Source organism: Panthera uncia, chromosome D2 (assembly GCF_023721935.1).
Source record: "Panthera uncia isolate 11264 chromosome D2, Puncia_PCG_1.0, whole genome shotgun sequence".
NCBI classification, from domain to species: Eukaryota; Metazoa; Chordata; class Mammalia; order Carnivora; family Felidae; genus Panthera; species Panthera uncia.
In genome coordinates this window covers 57,833,865-57,857,801 of record NC_064818.1, presented here as the reverse complement: position 1 = coordinate 57,857,801, position 23,937 = coordinate 57,833,865, and the positions used below count along the sequence as shown (strand labels likewise).

The 23,937-nt window shown below is 37.9% G+C and overlaps 1 protein-coding gene across 6 annotated transcripts in view; it reads right to left on the bottom strand.

Annotated features, from left to right (window-relative positions):
• Positions 1 to 23,937, bottom strand: part of BTRC (beta-transducin repeat containing E3 ubiquitin protein ligase) — a 184,054-nt gene that overhangs the window by 110,058 nt on the left and 50,059 nt on the right. For 3 of the 6 annotated variants that reach the window (XM_049646481.1, XM_049646483.1, XM_049646482.1), the window contains exon 2: positions 9,688 to 9,795. The exons of the other annotated variants lie outside the window; for them this stretch is intronic. In XM_049646481.1, the coding sequence (XP_049502438.1) occupies positions 9,688 to 9,795 (108 nt within the window). The remainder of the gene's footprint in view (positions 1 to 9,687; positions 9,796 to 23,937) is intronic. 6 annotated transcript variants of the gene reach the window in all.

The following is a 23,937-nucleotide window of genomic DNA, read 5'->3' as shown; positions in this document are numbered from 1 at the left end:
CTTACTCAACATGTCTCTGGAGGCAAGGGAAACAAAAGCAAAAATGAACTATTGGGACCTCATCAAAATAAAAAGCTTCTGCAGAGCGAAGGAAACAATCAGCAAAACTAAGAAGCAACCAACAGAATGGGAGAAGATATTTGCAAATGACATATCACATAAAGGGTTAGTATCCAAAATCTATAAAGAACTTATCAAACTCAACACCCAAAAAACAAATAATCTAGTAAAGAAATGGGCAAAAGACATGAATAGTACACTTCTCCAAAAAAGATATCCAGATGGCTGACCGGCACATGAAAAAATGCTCAACATCACTCATCATCAGGGACATAAAAATCAAAACCACAATGAGATACCACCTCACACCTGTCAGAATGGCTAACATTAACAACTCAGGCAACAACAGATGTTGGCGAGGATGCGGAGAAAGATCTCTTTTGCCCTGCTGGTGGGAATGCAAACTGGTGCAGCTTCTCTGGAATACAGTATGGAGATTCCTCAAAAAACTAAAAATAGAACTACCCTATGACCCAGCAATTGCACTACTAGGTATTTATCCAAGGGACACAGGTGTGCTGTTTCGAAGGGGCACATGCACCCCAATGTTTATAGCAGCACTATCAACAATAGCCAAAGTATGGAAAGAGCCCAAATGTCCATCAATGGATGGATGGATAAAGAAGACGTGGTATACATATACAAAGGAGTATTACTCAGCAATCAAAAAGAATGAAATCTTGCCACTTGCAAGATGGAACATGGATGGAACTAGAGGGTATTATGCTAAGCAAAATTAGTCAGAGAAAGACAAATATAACTTCACTCATATGAGGACTTTAAGACACAGAACAGATGAACACAAGGAAAGGGAAGCAAAAATAATATAAAACCAGGGAGGGGGACAAAACATAAGAGACTCATAAATATGGAGAACAAACAGGGTTACTGGAGGGATTTGGGGAGGGGGGATGGGCTAAATGGGTAAGGGGCATTAAGGAAATCTACTCCTGAAATCATTGTTGCACTATATGCTAACTAATTTGGATGTAAATAAAAATTTTAAAAATTAAAAACAAAAACAAAAACATTTCACTTCCTTTCTGCTCTGTGCTGACAGCTAGCTCAGAGCCTGGAGCCTGTCTTCAGATTCTGTGTCTCCCTCTCTCTGTCCCTCCCCTGCTCGTGTTGTCTCTCTCTCTCAAAAATAAAACATAAAAAAAAAAAAAAAAAATTAAAAGAAAACCATTTCCTTTCTTATTTCTACTTGTCTGTATTTTCTACAATATTAAAATTTTAATTTTTGTATTTTGTAATTTTACAATAAAATGGAATAAAAAATATTTTATTTTATTTTTTTTTATTATTTTTTAAATTTTTTTTTCAACGTTTTTAATTTATTTTTTTTGGGACAGAGAGAGACAGAGCATGAACGGGTGAGGGGCAGAGAGAGAGGGAGACACAGAATCGGAAACAGGCTCCAGGCTCCGAGCCATCAGCCCAGAGCCTGACGCGGGGCTCGAACTCACGGACCGCAAGATCGTGACCTGGCTGAAGTCGGACGCTTAACCGACTGCGCCACCCAGGCGCCCCCTGGAATAAAAAATATTTTAAAGCTAAACTGCATTTGCAAGACATGCCTGTGTGCATATATCCACAAATGGAGGTCATTCCAAACTGAAGGAAGCTAACATATGATTATCTTACAGTGCAAGGATTATGGGCGATATTTTCTTGTTTATATATTTACCAAATAATTTATATGTTCTACAACAAACAATAAATTGGTTTTATAAGTAGGGGGAAACGTGTGTCTCCCCATCCCTGCCACACACACACACACACACACACACACACACAAAATAAAAGCATTTTTTATTTGTCACTACATGCTAACTCCTAATGCAAAGACTATGGCTGGGATAAACATAGGTCAAATGTCAACATATACACAAAAAGAACCAAATTCTTTATTATACAGAAATTATGCTGTACTGAGATTATCCATATACAATGCTGTGGAGGAGGCCATCACCTAGGGCTAGTAAGCATTTTTGTCATGGGAAAATTTTCCTTATGGTGTTATTTTCTGGTCAGATTTGAATGTCAGTTTACATTCAGGGTGATAATCCATATTGCCATTTAACCTCAACTATAAAATGAAGTCTTCCATACACACATATACATACACACAGACATTTTGAAAAATGCTTAATTTTCCTAGTATTGTTCCATGGTAGATGGCAAGATTTAGTGGATCTCTAAATATTCTTTTTTTTTTTTTTAACGTTTATTTATTTTTGAGAGACAGGGTGCGAGTGGGGAAGGGGCAGAGAGAGAGAGGAAGACACAGAATCCGAAACAGGCTCCAGGCTCTGAGCTGTCAGCACAGAGCCAGACGCGGGACTCCAACCCGTGAACAGTGAGATCATAACCCGAGCTGAAGTCAGTCACCCAACCAATTGAGCCACCCACGTGCCCCAGACCTCTAGATATTCTTAAACAATAAGATACACTGTCTCTCCTAAAGTCAACCCCAAACAATTTCAACCTTTGACAAGGGACTGTTACTAATATTAAAATATTATATGGTACATTTAGCTCAAGATTTCCCTAAAATATCATAGCTATACTTGACACCTGAAATATTGTAAGGCCATATAAATCTAGTTATATTCTTAATGTTACAATTTCTCTTCTCTTTAAATGTCTAAAGAAAATAAAGAATCTTAATTACTCAGTTATTTTTAAGCACTTTCTTTCTACTGCTCATTTTCATTTAATATCAGATCATAAGATCACCACTTGCTGAGGATGAGCAAACGATTCCACGAAATACATCCACTGTTAATCAACAGAAATCCTCTTAATTATCCATATACTTTCCCGGACAAACCAATGGAATGATGAAAATAAAAATATGTTCAAATTAACCACGTCCTCATAGAATCCATTTAAACAGTATTTTCACAATCTTTTCTGTGACTAGTTTAAAATGTGTGATGTGAAATGTTAATAATCAAACCATCTCAATGTTACCATTTCCATATGAGTTACTGAAGATAACCCAACAAACTAAATAATGACTCCAAGGCTCTTCTTCTTCTGTTGTCATTGAATTTTGACTTTGCAGGTACTTCAAACTTACTAAAGAAATGACATAATTTCAAAGAAAAAAAATATCATGAAGCTATTACCAACTCACTTCGTTACACACATTTGGCAATATTAGTAAAATGAGTATTCCTTCGGGGATAATCACTTTGAAGAAATACTTGGCTGTCTCTCTTCTTTCCTTAAGTTTTAAAATTTAAATTCCAGTTAGTTAACATACATTGTAATATTAGTTTCAGATGTAATGGTGATTCAACATTTCCATACACCACTCCTTAATCCCCATCATCTATTCAACCCATCTCCCACATCCACTTCCCCTCTGGTAACCATCAGTTTGTTCTCTTTGTATACTTAAGAGTCTGTTTCTTGGTTAGCCTCTCTCTCTTTTTTTCTTGCTGCTTTGTTCGTTTGTTTCTTAAATTCCACATGAGTGAAATCATACGGTATTTGTCTTTCTCTGACTTAGTTTGCTTAGCATAATACTCTCTAGCCTTTAGCTCCATCCACATCATTGCAAATGGCAAGATTTCATTCTTTTTTATGGCTGAGTAATATTCCATTGTGTGTGTGTGTGTGCGCACACGCACACAAATATATACACATACATACTGTATCTTCTTTATCCATTCACCAGTTGATGGACAGTTGGGCTGTTTCCATTTGACTGTCTCTTTTAAAGTTAAAAATATGCTTTATTTTATGACACAGCAATTACATTCTTTTTTTAGAAATGTTTATTTATTTTTGGGAGAGCGCAGGTGAGGGAGGGGTAGAGAGAAGGGGACAGAGGATCCCAAACGGGCTCTGTGCTAACAGGCTGACAGCAGTGAGCCCGATGTGGGGCCTGAACTCATGAACCGCGAGATCATGACCTGAGCTGAAGTTGGACACTGAACAGACGGAGTCACCCAGGTGTCCCGACCCAGCAGTTACATTCTTAGGCACTTACCAAGAGAAATAAAGACACATGTCCACAAAAAGACTTGTACAAACTGTATACAGTAGCTTTATACATAGTAGTCAAAAAATGGAAATAATCTAAATGTCTATCAATAAACAGATAAATTGTGGTATAGTAATATAATAGAACATATTCAGCAATAAAAAAGAATAAATTACTGATAAACAACAAAATGGACAAAACTCAAAAACATATTGGTCAAAAGAAAAAAGACACAAAACAATGTATGCTATATGAGTGCATTTATATGAAGCTGAAGAACAGGAAAAAAACAATCTTAGTGGCAAATCAGAACAGTAATTGCATAGGGGGGATGAGTACTAACTGGAAGGGGGTACAAAGAAACTTTCTCAGATTATGCAAATATTCTATGTCTTGGGAATGAGGTTACATAAATGTATAAATGTCAAACTCAGTACACTTCAGATTTTTGTGTAAATTTTACATTAATAAAAATCTAAATAAGTAAAATAAAACCCAAACCAGAAAGACGTAAATGTACTAGGAATGTTTTATTCTAGTAGGAACAGAAAAGACGTAAATGCTGCATCTTGCTAATTCGTCAGCCAGTAATATTGAGCATCTGTGCACACTGACCCTGTCATAGAATTATTGAATTAATAGAATAAAACTGGTATATAAGCTCATGTCTTCCATTTTTGCTACGTAAGACATAATAAGAAAAATAAACATTCACACCTACAGTAATATTGAGAAAAGCAAAATTTTTTCATCAGTCCCTGAACCAAGAGTAGGCTCCCTATGATACAAAATTGGGCTATAAGGAATGAAAAAAAAATAAGAATTTATTGAACAGTATATTGCTTTATAACAAGGTGAAAACAGTGTTTGCTGAAAGTCTCCAAACCTATTCTTCTATACATTTTCCCAATAATATAAAACTCATTCATGTGCCAGACACTGTTCTAAGGACTTAACATAACTCATTTAATGTTAACAACTGTATGAGATAAGTACTATTATTATCCCCATTTTCCCAATTTAAAAAACTGAGGTATAGAGAGGTCAAGCACTTGCCCAAGGTCACACACAGACAGAGCCAAGCACAAGTCTCAAGCAGTCTGGCACCAAGGCCCAAGCTCATAACCACAACACTACAAAATAGCCTTTGGCCTGCTTTTCTAAAATGTTTCTTAAGCACCTCTTTTCTGCCTGTGCCACACAATTTCACTCCTGCAATATACTTCAAGGTCCATACACCCAATTTATTCCTGATTTTTCCAGCAAAATCACTAAATCAACATCCCTCCAATTATATTCCAGAAGTGGTAACTTACAAGGAGACTAAAAATATTTTTTAAATAGGTATTTGTTGATTTTTAATTAAGAGCTAACAGAAAGGGACGCCTGGCTGGCTCAGTCAGTATAACATGTGAGTTTTCATCTTGGGGTTGTGAGTTTCAGCTCCATGTTGGGGGTAGAGATTACTTAAAAAATAAAATCTTAAAAAACAAAAAAGAAAAAGACCAAATAGAGAAAGTCCTGAGAGTGACAGTAAATTGCAGAATTCTTTCCTACCTGACCTGAGATTCAGACTGCTTTAGATAAAATGAAAATTTGAATTTTTTTGGTATCTTGGTGTGCAAGTCAGATGATTTTAACTTATATGCTTTAAAAAAATTTTTTTAATGTTTATTTATTTTTTGAGAGAGAGAGAGGGAGGGAGAGGGAGAATGAATGAACAGGGGATGGGCAGAGAGAAAGGGAGACACAGAATCTGAAGCTGGCTTCAGGCTCTGAGCTGTCAGCACATAGCCCAACAGGGGGCTCGAATTCATGAACTGTGAGATCATGACCTGAGCTGAAGTTGGAGGCTTAACCGACTGAGCCACCCAGGTGCCCCTAACTTACACAATTTTTAATCGCATGTTATTTAACACTGTCTAATATAGTTCAAATCATTCCCCCCAAATACTAAAAATCACTCTACAGAACACTGTGAAGGTCAACTGATAAATACAAAAGATTGCTTCTGCTTTCAAGGAATTTTCTAGCCCAACATCTCTCATATTAAACTAGGATGTGGGTCTAAACCTAGGGTCTACTGAATTCCCAATCCCTACATCCAGGGTGAGAAGAGGCATGTGGTAGTAATGCAGTAGTATCTCACTGTGTTTGCCCAACCCAAAGTCACAATGACTTTTTTCTCCCTCATTTTTTCCTATTAGTTTTGTAATTTTAGCTTATATATAGGTCTATGATCCAATTTGAGTTAATTTTTATATATGGTGCAATGTAATAGTCGAGGTTCATTATCTTAGACATAGATGTCCAATTGCTCCAGCATGATTTGTTGAAAAGATTGAGACCAATGCATCTTAATGTAACAGAACACAAAAAGTGTGTACGTTTTAGATTCTATACTGTAACTCATCTTTAAGAAATTACAACTAACTGGGGTGCCTGGCTCAGTCGGTAAAGCGTCTGACTTCAGCTCAGGTCATGATCTCATGATCCATGAGTCAGCACAGAGCCTAGAGCCTGCTGCGGATTTTGGGTTTCCCTCTCTCTCTCTGCCCCTCCCCTGCTCGCTGTCAAAAACAAAAACAAACAAACAAACAAAAAACCATAAAAAAAATAATAAAGAAATTACTAACTGAAAAGGGTATTAAAGCACCCCTCTCTTTTTAAACTATATATCTGTATGAGGCTGGATACTTCATATATTTCGACCAAAACACCACAACACAACAGATTGCAGAAACAGAAATGAGAATCCAGCTGCCTTTCACTAATCCAGACATTATTTGCACTAGCACGTAACGGATTTATTACAGATACTTTAATAAGTTAATACTTAAATTTTTTCTCAGTTCTAATTTCAAATAGTGACTATCAGTGCATATAACCCACATAAACAAAAGCATTCTGCTGGCCTCAATAATTTTTTAGAATGCAAAGGAGTTCCAGACCAAAACCAAACGACCACAATCTGTCTCTTCAATTACTGAAATCATCCTTGTGATAGCTAGAGTTAATACATCTAAAGTGGAAATCAAAACTTGTGTTTAAGTCCTTTCGACAGCTTACTGCTCTTCTTAGCATCAAGACTAACCTGGCCCACAAATCCTGCATGATCAAACTTCCCAGTCTTTCCTAGCTCCATTCTCCTCATTCTCTAAAATAATAGTGTTTTTTCAGTAGAGGCCTTACATGCAACAAGCTCCACCAGTCTCCAGAGCCTTTGCATTGCCTCTTCCTTAAGCCTGAAATGTGTTCCCCTCCCCTCTTTTGCCTAGTTAATTCCTACTCACCCTTTAGACCTTAACTCAATCAAACATTACCTGATTTTCCTTACCCTCACCCTCAGGTTAGATCAAGTTCCTCTTTTATGTATTCTTACAGCTCCTCTATATTTCTGTGATAGGATTTTTCAGTTTGGGAGTTAATACTTTGAGGATTATGTGATTTAATATAAATATAATAATCATACACATAACTATTAAATAAAATTTTGCCTATGTGCCATATGCAGTTTTTCCCAAGGTCAATAGTGCTCATTAGATTCTCAAAGTAGTCCGTAACACCTGTGTAGTGAAGGATTAACCTTATCAAAGATAGGCATGGCCTTTTCCTTTGGCTATCGGGAAGTGGTATCTAGGCTTCTGGAACTTCTTACCTAACAGAAGTGTCTTTCTTCCTGCGGCTTCTGGCCATTGGACAAATGGGATTTAGAGTGGGGGCTCTGAACCATACTTTATCAATTCCTATCCAGAGAGGAAACTGAGGCAAAAAGCATTAGTGTGACCTACAGGAGGGGCTAGAGACTAACAGTCAGCCATGCAGGCAGTTTGTAATTGAGCCCCAACAAAACTGTAGACACCAAAGACTTGGGTAAATTTCCCTAGCTGGTAATACCCTGTGTTGTACTGTCATATACTGTGGCCAGGAGGCAGTAACGCCATTCCTGAATCCATGGAGATAATGACAGGAAGTTCTATATTTGGTCCCCTCTTGAATCTGCCCTATGTGTCTCTTTCCTTTGGTTAATTTTAACCTGTCTCCTCACCCTGTAATAAATTCTAAGAGCTTTCAGTGAGTTCTGTGAGTCCTTTTTAGTGAATTCTCAAGCATGAATGTGGTCAAGGGGACTCCTAAACTTGCAACTGGTGTCTGAAATGAGGGCAGTCTTGCAGTGACTATTCTCTTGGAGTTTGGAGTTTGGCTAAACTTATTACAACCCAAACAAGATTAAAAACCCACAGGTTAGACCAGGAGTTCCTCGAGAGCAGAAACTTTATCAATATGACATGTGGTAAAAAAAATTTACAATATTTGAAATAAATTGATAGGAAAGTAGCATTCTCTAACAGTAATAGTGGTAATGTTAATAATAATGAAGATGATAAAAACAGCAACCGTTTACTGCATGCCTTTACTGCAGTCTCTGTTTACAGATGAGGAACACAAGGATTAGAGTGAAATGGCTTGCTCAAGACCATACTAGTGACAAAGACAGTATGTAAGCCCTGATCTAACTAATTTTAAGGCCTATGCACTTTCCTATATTGTATCTCCTAAGACAAGCAAAGGAAGTTTAATATTCTATTTTGCAAAGAACAAATACAAATATCTAGCATTATCACCACTAAAATTGTATCATTAAAGACTAGCAATTGTCAGCACAATCCAAAATGTGGAACACTTAACTTTGTCTCTTCTAACTAAGACGATAGTCTACGCATTCTGATGCTTACTTATAACTTGCCTTTGAAATTCTTCTAAATAGAATATGAGCTACAAAGGTTAAAAACAAACCAAAAGCTAACTTGTTGTGTATTGCTATCAAATGCTAAACACAAACTGCAAATACCTGAGGTGGATAGATAACATTTCTACCAAGAAAATATATAGTACCCAGATTTGTAAGCTACGAGCATCAAGTGCTTTCTTACATTTTTCTCTACAAATTTTTCATTCTCTCTATAGATTTCTTTCACATCCTAGAACTGTCCTGATATTCTCTAAGAAAGGCTGAAGGGAACTAGAATCTGTCCGTTCATGCAAGACAAGCTGGACTGTTTCAAGCTAAATATTATACTCAAAGGTCTTTAAAAGGCCTTTTCACCTTGAAACTAGACTTGTTAGTCAAGAAATAAATAAACACAGATCTTACCCCAAAATATATATATAGCTGTATAGCAACCAGGAGACACTCTGAACAGAGCACTTTTTATTTTTAGTAATCATAAGAAAAACACAACGTGTTCAGGCAACTGGCTGTAATTAATTAATCAATTACATTAATTGGCTTTATGTAGGTCCAGAACAAACATTACATAATAAACACTATTTGTTGAAATTACTTTAAAATTCACTATCATACTTCCACTAGATATGAAAACAGTCAAGTTGTGCTATGTCAATTCTGGCAAACCAATCATGATAATAAAATTGTCTTAAGAGTGGAATGGTCTGGGTCTACATTAAAAAATAATAATTAAAAGAGTACTGAGTGATGTGAAATACAGGCAATATGAAGGAGAGAAAGTGAACATAAGTAGAGCACAAGAAAGAACGAGGACACGCTAATGAATCAGACATACACACTAATGCCCGCAAATAACCCACAGAGACAGAGAAAGTACCTGGAAAGCTGTGAGTGCGCCAGTCCCTGGGTTATACAGGCATCGCAGCGAAGGCATGCTGTCCGCCAGGCTGGAGCAGCCCAGCCACAGAGACCTGGGCATAGAGCACTGCAGAGAGAGGACAACTATGAGATGGGACAGTATGAGACAGGATGGCACAGATTACAGGAATTTTCAAAGCTTGGCTGAATGTAATACTCCAGTCGCAGCTGGCCTTTATGACAGAAACATATTCAAGAAACATACTACTTACAAGTTCTAACCCCAGAGAGAACCTCAAAAGGGGCACTAGTGGCCAAAAGGCAAGGGGAAAGAAAGGAGGTTACAGATCAAAGAAACAAATATCTAGTGAAATTTTTTTCTCTGTTCTTTTACGTAGGAGTCCAAAGGAAATCTACTTCTTAATCCAATAATCAATTCTTTTTCTCTCTACACCTCAACTCATCTCCCATGAATTCACCACAGGGTGAGATACTGCACAGACTAAACAGCAAAAGGAACCCTTCATGGTAGCATTTCATTATTAGGAATGGTAAATTAGAAAACAAAATACAAGAGAAAAGTTGGTGTTTTTTAGAAGGTGGGGAGGAGGAAAAGAGAAAGTATCATACCCCCACAGCTTTGACAGCGACCAACTCTGCACAGTTTGCATATGTTTTATGTATCTTGTTAGTCTGCTATTCATTAACCGAAATGCATAGTTACCATAGCAGCTGCCTCTTCATCTTTCCAGATGGATTGGGGGGCGGGGAGGGGGGGCAACTCAAACAGAAGGGAAAACAACAAAGGAAGAGAGACAAGGATGGAAAAAGAGAAAGAAAGAGAAAAAGAGAAAGAACCCAAAAAAGTTACTGGTATTAAAACCTCCTAAACAGAAAGATATGTGTGAGTATAAATATACACAGTGTATTCAGTAGCAAAAAAGAGTAGAAATGATTTCTAGTAACATTAATTAAACACTATCAGTGTTACTGCTCCTATAATCTTATAAAATAATATATCTTTTAAAAGAATTTTTACATGCTTCAAGTTTCTCTAAATGTATCCCCACCGGAGGTTTGGTCCATCAACTTGGGTGCTATTACAATCTAATAGTACTAAAAAAACTAAACACCTGATCATATGTAAAAACAGGAATACATATTTTAAAATATAGCAGTCAATACACATAATATTAAACTTGAAATTATAACTTTTGAAATATTTAGTATCATGGGACTTTTTTATTCTTTTTTTTTAATGTTTATTTATTTTCAAAAAGAGAGAGAGAGAGGAGACAGAGCATGAGCAGGGGAGGGACAGAGAGACAGGGAGACACAGAATCCAAAGCAGGCTCCAGGCTCTGAGCTAGCAGCACAGAGCCTGATGTGGGGCTCGAACTCATGAACAGCAAGATCATGACCTGAGCTGAAGTCGGATGCCCAACCAACTCAGCCACCCAGGTGCCCAGGCCTTTTTTATTCTTAAAATACCCTAGTTGTAGAAATTAATATTAGGAAACAAAACATGGTATTTATTGCTCACACTCCCTATAATTGATATAAGAAGTGTGCAATGCAAACGACTCCAAAAAATGATCTGGTCTAGATCCTGCTTTCAGGTCATTATTTCCTCATTTTACAATTAAGGTGACTGATACCCAGGAAAAATTGAAGTATTTATTCATGATCATGAATTTAGAAAGCAGAGAAGTAGGTACGGGAAAACTGGCCTATTGCTTTTTAAGTGCCCTGCCTCCCTCCATCCATCCCTAGGTCATAATGCGGAGACATGAGACTTCAAAGAAGGGTATCTGCTAAAGGCATCACTGGATAACACACCAACCAAAATAGCTACGCTGCTTTCAACTACTACAACAATCTCCTGACTTTGTTCACTGTTCCCAATGTTCCTTCACCACAAGCTATAATCCATCCATTTTATGAAGAGCAACTAAGTAGAATAATTGTGTTCAGCTTACTATCATGTCACTCTCGCCAATAATTCATAATGGCTCCCTCTATCTACTGTATGAAACCCAAGCACTCTGTTGATCTGATCTTTCCCTACTGCCTACATTAACACTTTCTCTGTCCTTCCAATTGGCCCTGACACTCTAGCTAATAACTAACTTGATATTTTGTTCAAATATCCATCTTACTCCCATCCTTTGAACCTGTAATTTCCTTCTCCCTTTCACCCTACCAATGTACACCTCCCATTTACTTCAGCTCTCCTTAGAACTATTTATACTAATTTCAGTCTCATTCAGTAGGCCTCAGTAGCAGAGATTCTCATATTGTCAGAAGGCAATAGGGAGAAGAGATTAAGGGGGAGCAGGACAAAAAAAGTTTCTTTCTCCCTGAGAATCGCTGTTTTCATATTACTGCTCTACCACAGAGGTTATAAAGTTCTTCGCTAAAGTATTTTTTTAAATAAATGATGTTAAAAAATTTCTAAGTCTAGGGGCACCTGGGTGGCTCAGTCACTGGTTGAGTGTCCAACTCTTGATTTCAACTTAGGTCATGATCTCACAGTTCGTGAATTCAAGTCCCGCATGGGGCTCTGCACTGACAGTGCAGCGCCTGCTTCAGATTCTCTCTCTCCTTCTCTCTCTGCCCCTCCGCTGCTCACTCACTCTCTCAAAAATAAACATTTTTTTTAAAAAATTCTAAGTCAGAGGTGTCTGGGTGGCTCAGTTGGTTAAGAATCCAAATCTTGATTTCAGCTTAGGTCATGATCTCAAGGTCATGGGATTGAGCACCACGTCAGGCTCGATGCTGAGTGTGGAGCCCTGCTTGGGATTTCTTCTCTCCCTCTCTCTCCCTGTCCCTCCCCTGCTCATGTTCTCTCTCTCTCAAAATAAAGAAATAAACATTAAAAAAAAAAAAGTTAAAAAAAATGTCTAAGTCTAGGGGGTACCTGGCTTAGTTGGAAGATCATGCAACTCTTGATCTCAGGGTTGTGAGTTCAAGCCCCATGTTGGGCATAGAGATTACTTAAAAAAATAAATTAAAAAAAAAACCTTATAAGTCTAATTTTTTAGTCATTTATTCAACAAATATTCATTGAGCATTTTCTTTGTACTGTTCTAGAGACCAGGGATAGAACAATGAACAAGAGACAAAAATCCATTCTAGTGACATTCTGTCAAACTTAAATTATTCTATGTTTAAAATCTTTAATGTAAAAAACAAAACCACAAAAATCCAAAAACTTGTTTTTGAGAGTTGAGAGTTTCTCTCATGGTTAATGAGAGACACTGCACATTATAAAGCAATTGGTTAAAGTTCTATGTATGCCAGGTAGAAAAGAAAGTCTCATCCTGGAGAAGGGACTGAATTTCAGAAAACTGGTAGAGTAAGGGAGAATAAAAAAGAGAGAATGAAAATACAGTAGAGGAAAAAGGAAATGGTAGAACGAAAAAGCAGTAAGCACTGGAAGACAGCTTTACTTCCCTTCGTAAGAGGTATACGGCTCATGCGCTTTATGCCACACTGAAGCCATCTGCATGATCACTTCCTTTTTATTAACTATGCATATTTGTTTGTATTTGTGAACACTCCCTGGTAAGTTTTTAAGGCACTCTTTTTGTAATGTTTTGTCTCCTTCATTTTATATTAGATCCTGGGTTATTTTTGCAGTATGTCCTTGATTAATTATTATAACTTCCTTACTATTACTCATTCTAACACTCTTCCTTATTCATTCATCCCTATCCTCCATCGAAACTCCTAACTAAGAATTTGAAAGGACTTACCCCATCCCTTTAAACTAAAATTTCAAAATAAAATTATAATCAATAATGAAACAAAGACACTCAGAAAAGCCACTAGATATACTGGGATGATTTCTAAAACAGCATTAACTTGCAAACACCACGCAGAGGATGCGTTTTCCATTATTACAAGACAATTGGTATGGGTATGAAAACTGCACTTGCATATAGTCAGATCTGAGCATTATCATAAGATTTTATACATTATAGCTCAATTTAAAAACCAATTTGAAAATTGGTTTGTATTATAACAATTAATCTTACCCATACTGGTAAATGCCACTTAAAAACATTGAAGAAAAAAATTTAATCACAAAATTAATGGAACAGGCTGTAACTTCTACTCTACCTCTTTCCCTTCTATCTTCACATTTAGGAGTATTTTCTAAATGAAGGGGGAAATCAAAAGAAATTTGGGTAACAGGTGGAAGTAAGTAAGTAACAGGTGGAAAGGAGTGTCACTTTGGTTACTCTTCTTATGTATTCTATATAATTCAGGGCTATCCTGATTGGTTCATTTCTGACAAAGATCTAAGACTTCTTTTGTCCTTCAATGTTTAATATATAATCCCCTTTAAAGCTTACCTTTAAAACCCCGAAGACAAAACAAATAGTTTTCTACTTGAAGTTTAGGCTGCAAAATATTTAAATTTCTAAGGTTTTCTCTCTACATTAAAAAAAATTTTTAATTAAAAAAAGCAGATTCGTGGGGCACCTGGGTAGCTCAATTGGTTAACTGTCTGACTTAGGCTCAGGTCATGATCTCACTGTTCCTGAGTTCGAGCCCCGTGTCAGGCTCTGTGCTGACAGCTCAGAGCCTGGAGCCTGCTTCAGATCCTGTGTCTCCTGCGCTCGCGCACCCACGCGCGCTCTCTCTCTCTCAAAAGTAAACATTAAAAAAAAAAAAAAAAAAGGCAGGTTCTAGAGACATCTGGGTGGCTCAGTCAATGAGGCATCCAACTCTTGATTTTGGCTCAGGTCATGATCTCAGGGTTTCATGAGTGAGAGCTCCACTTCGGGCTCTGTGGACTGGCTGCTCAGAGCCTGCTTGGGATTCTCTCTCCTTTGCTCTCTGCCCCTTCCCCACTTGTGCTCTCTCTGTCTCTCTCAAAATAAACTTAAAAAAAAAAAGCAGGTTCTAATAATTTAGAACTGCAATCTAGCAACTACATCCTCACATTTAAATATTTAATTTCTATTAACTGTTAAGGAGCTTGTGAATGACCTACTCCTTAAATGTTACTCCTATGCAATCTCAAAAGATACAACAGTTTAGATCATACGTGTGCCTTCATCCTGTACAAATCCAGCCCTACACAGCACATGTTTGTCTCTTCAGCTTTCTCCATTTAACCTCATTCCAACTAACTCTACTCTGCAAAATCAAAGAAAGTTGAAGGCCATAATAATTACAACTGATATCCAACTGAGTAAGTTTACCAGCTTTTGAAAAGCAGACACAGCATTTTAAAAAATCCTTGAACATGTTTTCTACTACTTGGAAGAATCAGAAAGAGATTGAAATGTTGCAACAAAGGGCCTCCAGTGCTTCAAGAAGAATATACTACCGAGTGCCCTTCGGGTTCAACAGTACAAATTCATTTTCACAGAAAAACTGAAAACCTTGACTCCTCCCCCTACTTGGCTGCCTAGAGAAAAGTCACAGTTCCTCTTCACTGATAGAGAGCCCTGCAGGCAAAGGGCTGGCCTCAGCATTTACTATATGAAAGCTGAATGACAAAATCTCCTAAACTCAGGTCCCTGTTGGTCAACTTCTAGGAGTAATAGAAGCTATAATAATCAACAATAAAAAGATTGCTGCATTGAGAGTTTGTGTATCCTTAAGCCATGGAATAGAAGAATTCCCTTTTCACTACTATATCAACTAAAAAGTCAGGCCAAGAGAACTACAGTATTCCATAGGCCATGTAATAGATTCAGAATCTACCTATACAAATTCAATGGTTGCCTCTTAAGAATCCCAATTTAGTTCACTCACTTTAAAAATGAAACTCTACATGTCACATAGGATAGTCGTATCTGCCTAGCCTTACTGCACAAGGTTGTGATAAAATTAAAATTAAAATAAGAGTACAAAAGAAAAAACATATAAATTGGCATCATTACTAAGAACAGAATTCCATGAATGTCACTTGCATTTCAAAATGTTCTGGGAAGCCATTGCGAACCGCAGACCATAGAATCAATAAATTAATCCGTCAATCAAATACTTACTGTTCTTTACCAGAATGGATACATACGGAGTACAAGAGAAGAACCAAAATTTATCAGGCATAAATTGTGCTAGACCCTTTAAATACATTATACCATTTAATGACTACAATCCACGTCAAAGGGTTATTAATATTTCACTTTAACTCGAGAGTAAACTCGAGTTCAGAAGAGTTACAGTAACTACATGGCAATGACAGAAATAAGACCCTAATGTGTTTTTCTACCCAAACCCAAAGATTCACCACAACAACGACCTGTTCTCAAGTAGTTTACACTCTATCTTAGGGAGATAAATTAACCAACACAAACAGTAACTGCAAGGAAAAACAGAAGAATGTATTAAATTGTGTTAGACAACAGCTGCTGTATAAGTTTAATTAAAATTTAGAAAACTTCAGACACAGCCTTTAATTTTATTGTAGCACTTGTTATTATTATATGTAATTTAATTATATATTTGCTCCTCTATCAGCCTGTAGTCCTCAGAGAGATGAGTCATATATATATATATTTTTTTAATCTCCAGTATCTGGTCATAGTAGATACTCAATAAATGTGAGCTTATGGTGAGAGATCATGGACAGCTACATACCACAGAGAAAGAAACATTTTTTACTTATGGAATAGTAAAAACACTGATAAAATAACAATGGTTACTTTACTAACACCAATCTTACTAGACTGGAAGATCTTACTAGACTGGTGTTGGATAAAGCTCTTTCACAATTCATTATCTTACTTACCTGTAAAACAATCTAGCAAGGTAAATAAGATCCAGAGGGGTTAAATAAATTAACAAAAGTTGGGGGCGCCTGGGTGGCGCAGTCGGTTGGGCGTCCGACTTCAGCCAGGTCACGATCTCGCAGTCCGTGAGTTCGAGCCCCGCGTCAGGCTCTGGGCTGATGGCTCAGAGCCTGGAGCCTGTTTCCGATTCTGTGTCTCCCTCTCTCTCTGCCCCTCCCCCGTTCATGCTCTGTCTCTCTCTGTCCCAAAAATAAATAAACGTTGGAAAAAAAAAAAATTTAATTAACAAAAGTTGATGGGTACCTAGCAAGCAGTAAAAATGGGATTCAAAACTAGGTATTTTAGTACCTAGGATAGTCCCACATAAAAATGGCACTTAAAAAGGAATCCCACCCAGGAGGCTGTTGTAATCATCAAAGTAATGGCCATGGAGAAGATAAATGTACATCAAAAGAAGAATCAACAGGACTTAATGACCGACTATAAGGAAAGAAGGAGTACAGTCAGAAATGACTGTAAGATTTCAAATTTGAAGGACTAGAAGGACGGTGGTAGCACCGTTGGACAAGGCAGGAGGAAAGTGAGCTAGATAAGCTCAGAAATCATTAATTTGACATGATAATACACCTCTAGTATGTAAAAATTTAGCATGAAAGCTTGGATATAAACGTGTAAGGATTACATAGATGTGGGAATCACTGAGTTCTACATAAGCACTAGGTTAAAAGCATTTGCTGTAAAAATACTAGTGAGGTTTTTTTAAATAAAATTTTATTCCTCTTTCCTTTTCTCCTTTCCTACTTGAAAAATTCAATTCAACAGCCGTTAAGTAAGAACAGGCTAAGCGGGCATCCCGCTGAATGGTAGAAGTGGTAGCTGTAGTGACCCGATACAGGCTTTTGGAGTCCAAGCAGTATGAGAAAGGTGTCTCTGAGGGGTTAGAGGCCTGCCACAGTGTCAGAGCTCAAGCTGGGTGAGGGAAAAAATATGCACAAGACGGTGGCCTGGCAGGGGGTACCACACCCTAGTGGACTGAGAAAGGCTTCCACATGGGGGACCAGAATGGCAGGAGCAGGATGATGAGGGATGTGATGGAGCAGGGCAGGGCAGTGCAGGAAGGCAGGGCAGCAAGGGTTCCCAAAGTGAACAGAAGACATTCATTGAGAGTGGAGGGATATTGGCCCAACACTGAGTTTCAGACCCAGTGGGATAAGCAGGGTGGAGGGGCAGTGGCCCAAAACAGTGTTTCAGACCCAATGGGAGAGGAGCCCAATGCAAATAATAAGAAACCTAAAGAGTAAGGAAAACATCCACACAGAATATGAGGTGGGGGATGAAGAGCCTTCTACTAGCAACGGGAGATGAGTTATATAGGAGGACTGATCAAATAAGGGGGTAGATCAAATACTGAGGATAGGAGCAAGATTTCTCATAATCAAAGTTACAAGATACAGAAAAGAAAAACTGAATGAATGCTATGTTGCTGAACTACAATTAAAGATATTGTGAGCTCAAAGCTTACAGTACATGGAGAAACTTCTAGGTAAATGATGTATATGTATGTGTACATACATACACATTACAGATACAGGTTTCCACTGCTATCCAAAAGTACAGTGTTCCTATGAAACCTTTCGTAAGCCAAAATGGCATAAAGCAAGGAAAGAATTACCATGAATTTAGATGGAAACATTTTTAGTGTTCCCAGACCCAAAAAAAATAACCTCTCCTAGGATCTTCTGATACCTCACAGCACATCTTGCTAATGGACACACAAAATAAAAGGAGATAAAGCAGGGGAGCCTGGGTGGCTCAGTCGGCTAAGCGTCCGACTTCAGCTCAGGTCACGATCTCGCGGTTCGTGGGTTCAAGCCCCGCGTCGGGCTCTGTGCTGACCGCTCAGAGCCTGGAGCCTGTTTCAGATTCTGTGTCTCCCTCTCTCTCTGACCCACCCCGTTCATGCTCTATCTCTCTCTGTCTCAAAAATAAATAAACGTTAAAAAAAAAAATTAAAAAAAAAAAAAGGAGATAAAGCAAAGATGTTCATAAAGCTATGGAGGCTTGATGCTGAGATGCTGAGTATAATTCTTGGAGAAGGAGCATGACAGTGCCGCTCTTACTGCTCCAGGGAATAGTACGCTCCCTCTACCACAATTGACAGCAAAACAAATACCGAATGCTACTTTTACTTGTCTCCTTTTTTCATAAAAGTGAGAATCTCCTTCAGATTTCTTTTGGTTAGTGAAAACAGGTACTAATGTAGGTCTTTTATAAAAGCAAAATGATATTGGGGCGCCTGGGTGGCTCAGTCGGTTAAGCGTCCGACTTCGGCTCAGGTCATGATCTCACGGTTCGTGGGTTCGAGCCCCGCGTCGGGCTCTGTGCTGACAGCTCAGAGCCTGGAGCCTGTTTCAGATTCTGTGTCTCCTTCTCTCTGTGACCCTCCCCCGTTCATGCTCTGTCTCTCTCTGTCTCAAAAATAAATAAACGTTAAAAAAAAAAAAAAAATAAAAAAAAAAAAAAAAAAGCAAAATGATATGAAGCAGGAGATACCTGTACACAAAAACACACCCCCGTTCTATCATTTGAGAAGGCTCACTAACTGTAACCCCCTAATAGCAATGAATACATTTAACGATCCTAAATACCACTCTCCAAGCTGCTTAGAACAATGGCTGAATCCAGGACTCGGGCAGGAAAAAGTTTAAGATGAGCAAAGAACATTTTCTCATGGTACTCAAAGGATAACGGAGACATGGCAAAATGACATGGGGCCAATATGAAATGCTCTCACAGGATAAATTTGAGACAAATCAGATATCAAAATAATGATAATAATGGATTATAACTGTGGTAGGCAAAATGTAACATACTCCCCAATGATCCCTACTTCTTGGCATTCACAACCCTTGTGTAATCCTATCGATGCCCCTAAGTATGGGACAGCCTAATGCCTTCTAAGTTACATAAAACAGTAACTTCCATCTTACTAACAGACACTACTGCCTTCTTGGCCTGGATGTATTAATGAAGCAAGTAGTCCACATGGCAAAGAACTGAGGATGGCCTCCTACCAACAGCCAGCTAGGAATTGAGGCTCTCAGTCCAATAGCCCTTAAAGAAAGGAATTCTGCAACAAACAAACAAATAACAACGACAACAACAAAAAACATGTAAGCCTGCAAGTGGATCTCTCCTCAATCACGCTTTCAAATGAGACCTCAGCCCTGGCCTACCCCTTGATTACAGCCTTATGAGAGATGTTGAAGCAAAGGATTTGGGTCAGCCATGGCCAGGCTCCTGACCCAAAGGAACTTCAAGATAATAAATGTGTGTTGCATGTTATTATTAGCCACTAAATTTGTGGTAATTTGGTATGTGGCAAAAGATACCTAATATAATAAGCCATCGAGTAAAATAAAAATATATGACTCTATTAATAATAGAATAAACTGAAAGTTTCATGAGAAGCATGATAATTGAATAGTCTCAAATGTCTCCCCATATAAAACAATAACTTTAAAGTGGAAAAACCTGGTTGACCTCTTAATCAAGTGATCAACATTAATATCACCAATAATGAAACAAATTAAAATCATGTGTCATCTGAGAGGATACAATAAGAACAACACAGCATCACTTCTGTGATATTCTGCCAAAGATACACAGCCTCTACCCAATCATAAGAAAACGTCAGGAAATCCCAAACTAAAAAACAATCTACAAAATAACTGGCTTATAATCCTCAAAAAAGTCAATGTCATGAAAGTCAAGGAAAGATTGAAGAACCATCCCAGATTGAAAGAGACATAAAAAGTATGACAACATAATGCAACATGTGATTCTGACCTAGATCCTTTTGCTATAAAGGACATAGGATTGCTAGAAAAACTTGAATACGGTCTGTAAATTAGTTGGCAGTCCTTATTTTTGATAGTTATTAATAGGTCATGTAAGAGAATGCTCTTGTTTGTAGGAAATACATATCAAAGAATTCAGGAGTGATGAGAAATCATGTCTGTACCTTAGTCTCAAATGATGTATAGGAAAATGTTACTTGTATTTTACTTGCAACTTTTCTGTAAACTTGAGAATGTTTTTAAAATAATATGAAATTTTAATTAATGAAAATTATATTAAGATTTTGCTTCAGCTATGGTGTATTAATTGCTATGAAACTAAATTTTATGTACAAAAAGAGAACTATAAAATCTGAATAAAATACAGAAAGCTATTTGAAGGCATCAGAGAACAACTAATGCAGCTAAGACTTTAGGGGCCAAAATTCTAGGCAGGAGGGAAATGTATTGCGGTGAATCTGACATTCTATGCAATTTCCCTCCAGACATTTGCTGACATTTGGTCCTATGTTTTGCATGTAGAGTCAGATTTGAAAAACCAAATTTAAAATTTATTTAGCAATCTCATGGTGCTAAGGCACCAAAAACTGGAATACAGAACCAATCAAGGACAAGGTACCCTGGGGAAAAAAAGTTAGACTTTCAGCTGACACCATGGAAAGACACCAGAAATCAATCAAACCAAAGGGATATGTCCATGAAAAGAATATTAAACCCTATGAAGGAAGCTATCATCTAAAGTCTCCACCATTTCATGTTTACCATTCAATTAAAAATGACTAAGAATTCAAAGAAAAGGGATTAAATGTTGCCCCCCCAAAAAAAACCCAGAAAAATAAACAATAAAAACAGACCCAAATAGCCAAAAGGTGGAAATAACCCAAGTATCTACCAGTAGATAAATGGATAAATAAAATGTGGCATATACATACAATGGAATACTATTCAACCTTAAAAAGGAACGAAATTCTGACATGTGCTACAATATGGACGAACCTTAAAAACATTATGCTAAATGAAAAAAGCCAGTCAGAAAAAGGAAAATACTGTATGATTCCAACTCATATGAGGTACCAAGAGTAATCAAACTGAGAAAGAATAGTGGTTGCGAAGGAAGAGGAGAATGGGGAATTGTTGTTTAACTGGCCTATAATTTTGCAAGATGAAAAAGTTCTGGAGATAGGCTGGCCAACAACGTGAATGTAAAACTACTGAACTTAAAAATGAGTAAGATGATTATGTACATTTTAATACAATTTTTGAAAGCCCCCAAAAGTAGTAAGTATTGGAACTCCTAAACACAGGCTTTAAAATAACCATGTTTGAGGGGCGCCTGGGTGGCTCAGTTGGTTAACCTTCTGACTTCAGCTCAGGTCATGATCTCACGGTCCGTGGGTTCGAGCTCCGCATCGGGCTCTGTGCTGACAGCTCAGAGCCTGGAGCCTGCTTCTGATTCTGTGTCTCCCTCTTTCTCTCTGCCCCTCCCCTGCTCATGCTCTGTCTCTCTCCATGTCTGAAAATGAATAAACGTTAAAAAATTAAAAAAAAAAACAAAAAACATGTTTGAGGCACGTAGGTGACTCAGTCGATTAAGTGCCTGACTTGATTTTGGCTCAGGTCATAATCTCACAATTTGTGGGTTCGAGCCCTACATTGGGCTCTGCACTGACAGGGCAGAGCCTGCTTAGAATTCTCTCTCTCTCAAAACAAATAAAAATAAACTTTAAAATAACCACGTTTAGGGGGTGCCTAGGTGGGTCAGTCAGTTAAGTATCCGACTTCAGCTCAGGTCATGATCTCACAGTCCATGAGTTTGAGCCCTGCCTTGGGCTCTGTGCTCACAGCTCAGAGCCTGGAGCCTGCTTCAGATTCTGTGTCTCCCTCTCTCTCTGCCCCTCCTCCACTCATGTTCTCTCTCTCTCTCTCTCTCTCTCTCTCTCTCTCTCACACACACACACACACACACACACACAAATATAAACATTAAAAAAATAAAAAAATAGAATAACCACGTTTAAGATATTCAAGATGAAAAAAATGAAGCATTCCATCAGAAAACTCAAATCTATAACAGAACATATATACCACAGAAGTTAATATTACAAACACAAAAGCTGAATTTAAGAATTCTTGGGGCACCTGGGTGGCTCCGTTGGTTGAGTGTCTGACTTCAGCCCAGGTCATGATCTCATGGTTCATGAGTTCAAGCCCCATATCGGCTTGCTGCTGTCAGCACAGAGCCCGCTTCGGATCTTCTGTCCCTCTCTCTGTCCTTCCCCTACTTGCGCTCCCTCAAAAATAAATAAAACATTAAAAAAAAAAAAAAAAAAAGGATTCTTTAGACTGGTGGGGTACCTGGGTAGCTCAGCCGGTTAAGTATCTGACTTCAGCTCAGGTCATGATCTTGGGATTCATGGGTTCGAGCCACCCCACATCGGGCTCTGTGCTGACAGCTGGAGCCTGAAGCCTCCTTCAGATTCTGTCTCCCTCTCTCTCTGCCCCTCCCCCACTCACCCTCTGTCTGTGTCTCTCTCTCAAAAATAAACATAAAAAAAAATTGGCAAACTGCCTCTTTCATTATCCATTTTTGTAAAATATCTCGTGGAATTAACACTGGAAGAGGAGACAATACAACTGTATTTCATGTTGTCTATGCATAAACTCAATAACAGATGTGCAGTGACTAATTCACAACAGACTTTGGAACAAGTGTGATTGTGATGAGTATCTGCCTTACCCACAGTGAACTGCAGACCAGAAAGCTTGTACTTTATAAAAATTACAGTTAATACACTGATAACTAAAATTTCAGCCATATTTTGGGGAAACGGTATTATTTAACTGAACTTTAGTAAATTGAAATTTGTGTATATCAGAACCATGTAAAGTGAGGTCTTCCAGTACATTAAATAAAATATGAACTCTCAGTAAAAGCACATTAGACTTTAGCTTCCACCATAAGAGAGTAGCTAATATCAAAAATAGCCCCCCATCATGGACAAGAAAATTGGACAAAATATGTGAAAAATATATTTGAAGACAACTTGGACAACAGGCAGTGACAGATTGTAATGACCCTCATCATCGTCCTACTCTTACATCTCAAAGCATTTTTCAGTCAATGGCACAAGAAAGGAGGAATCCAAGCAGAGCAAAATGGGACAACTTATTGAGGAAATACAGAACAGAATTTGGGGAAGCCAAAGAGACTAGAATTGATGAGGCAGAATACTGGAGAATGAATTATATGCACAAATAAGCTTCAGATATCTGAACATTAAGTCTGCTCCTGAACACAAAATCCTATTTACATGAGGTGAAACTCTACAAGGCCAAGCAAAGAACTATGAGGGAGCTGGAAGCTCAATAACTCCCAGAACCCACACAGGGCTAGGGAACTTTTCTGTTTTGACCACCCAGATTGCAGAAGCCTAGCTGAACACCTGGGACTTTCAGCAGGAGACCCAGAAAGCTCACACTTCACTTATAGGGATAAACTACACTAGTATAAAGGTTACACTAAGTCTACCCTAATAAAATTTAAAATCAAGCCACAACAGTATCAAGCTGATCCACAGGAAACTTAACTGCTGGCTGAAATAAATTCAACCTTCTTTTAAAAAACCAATAAAATACAAATATTGAATAATGTAA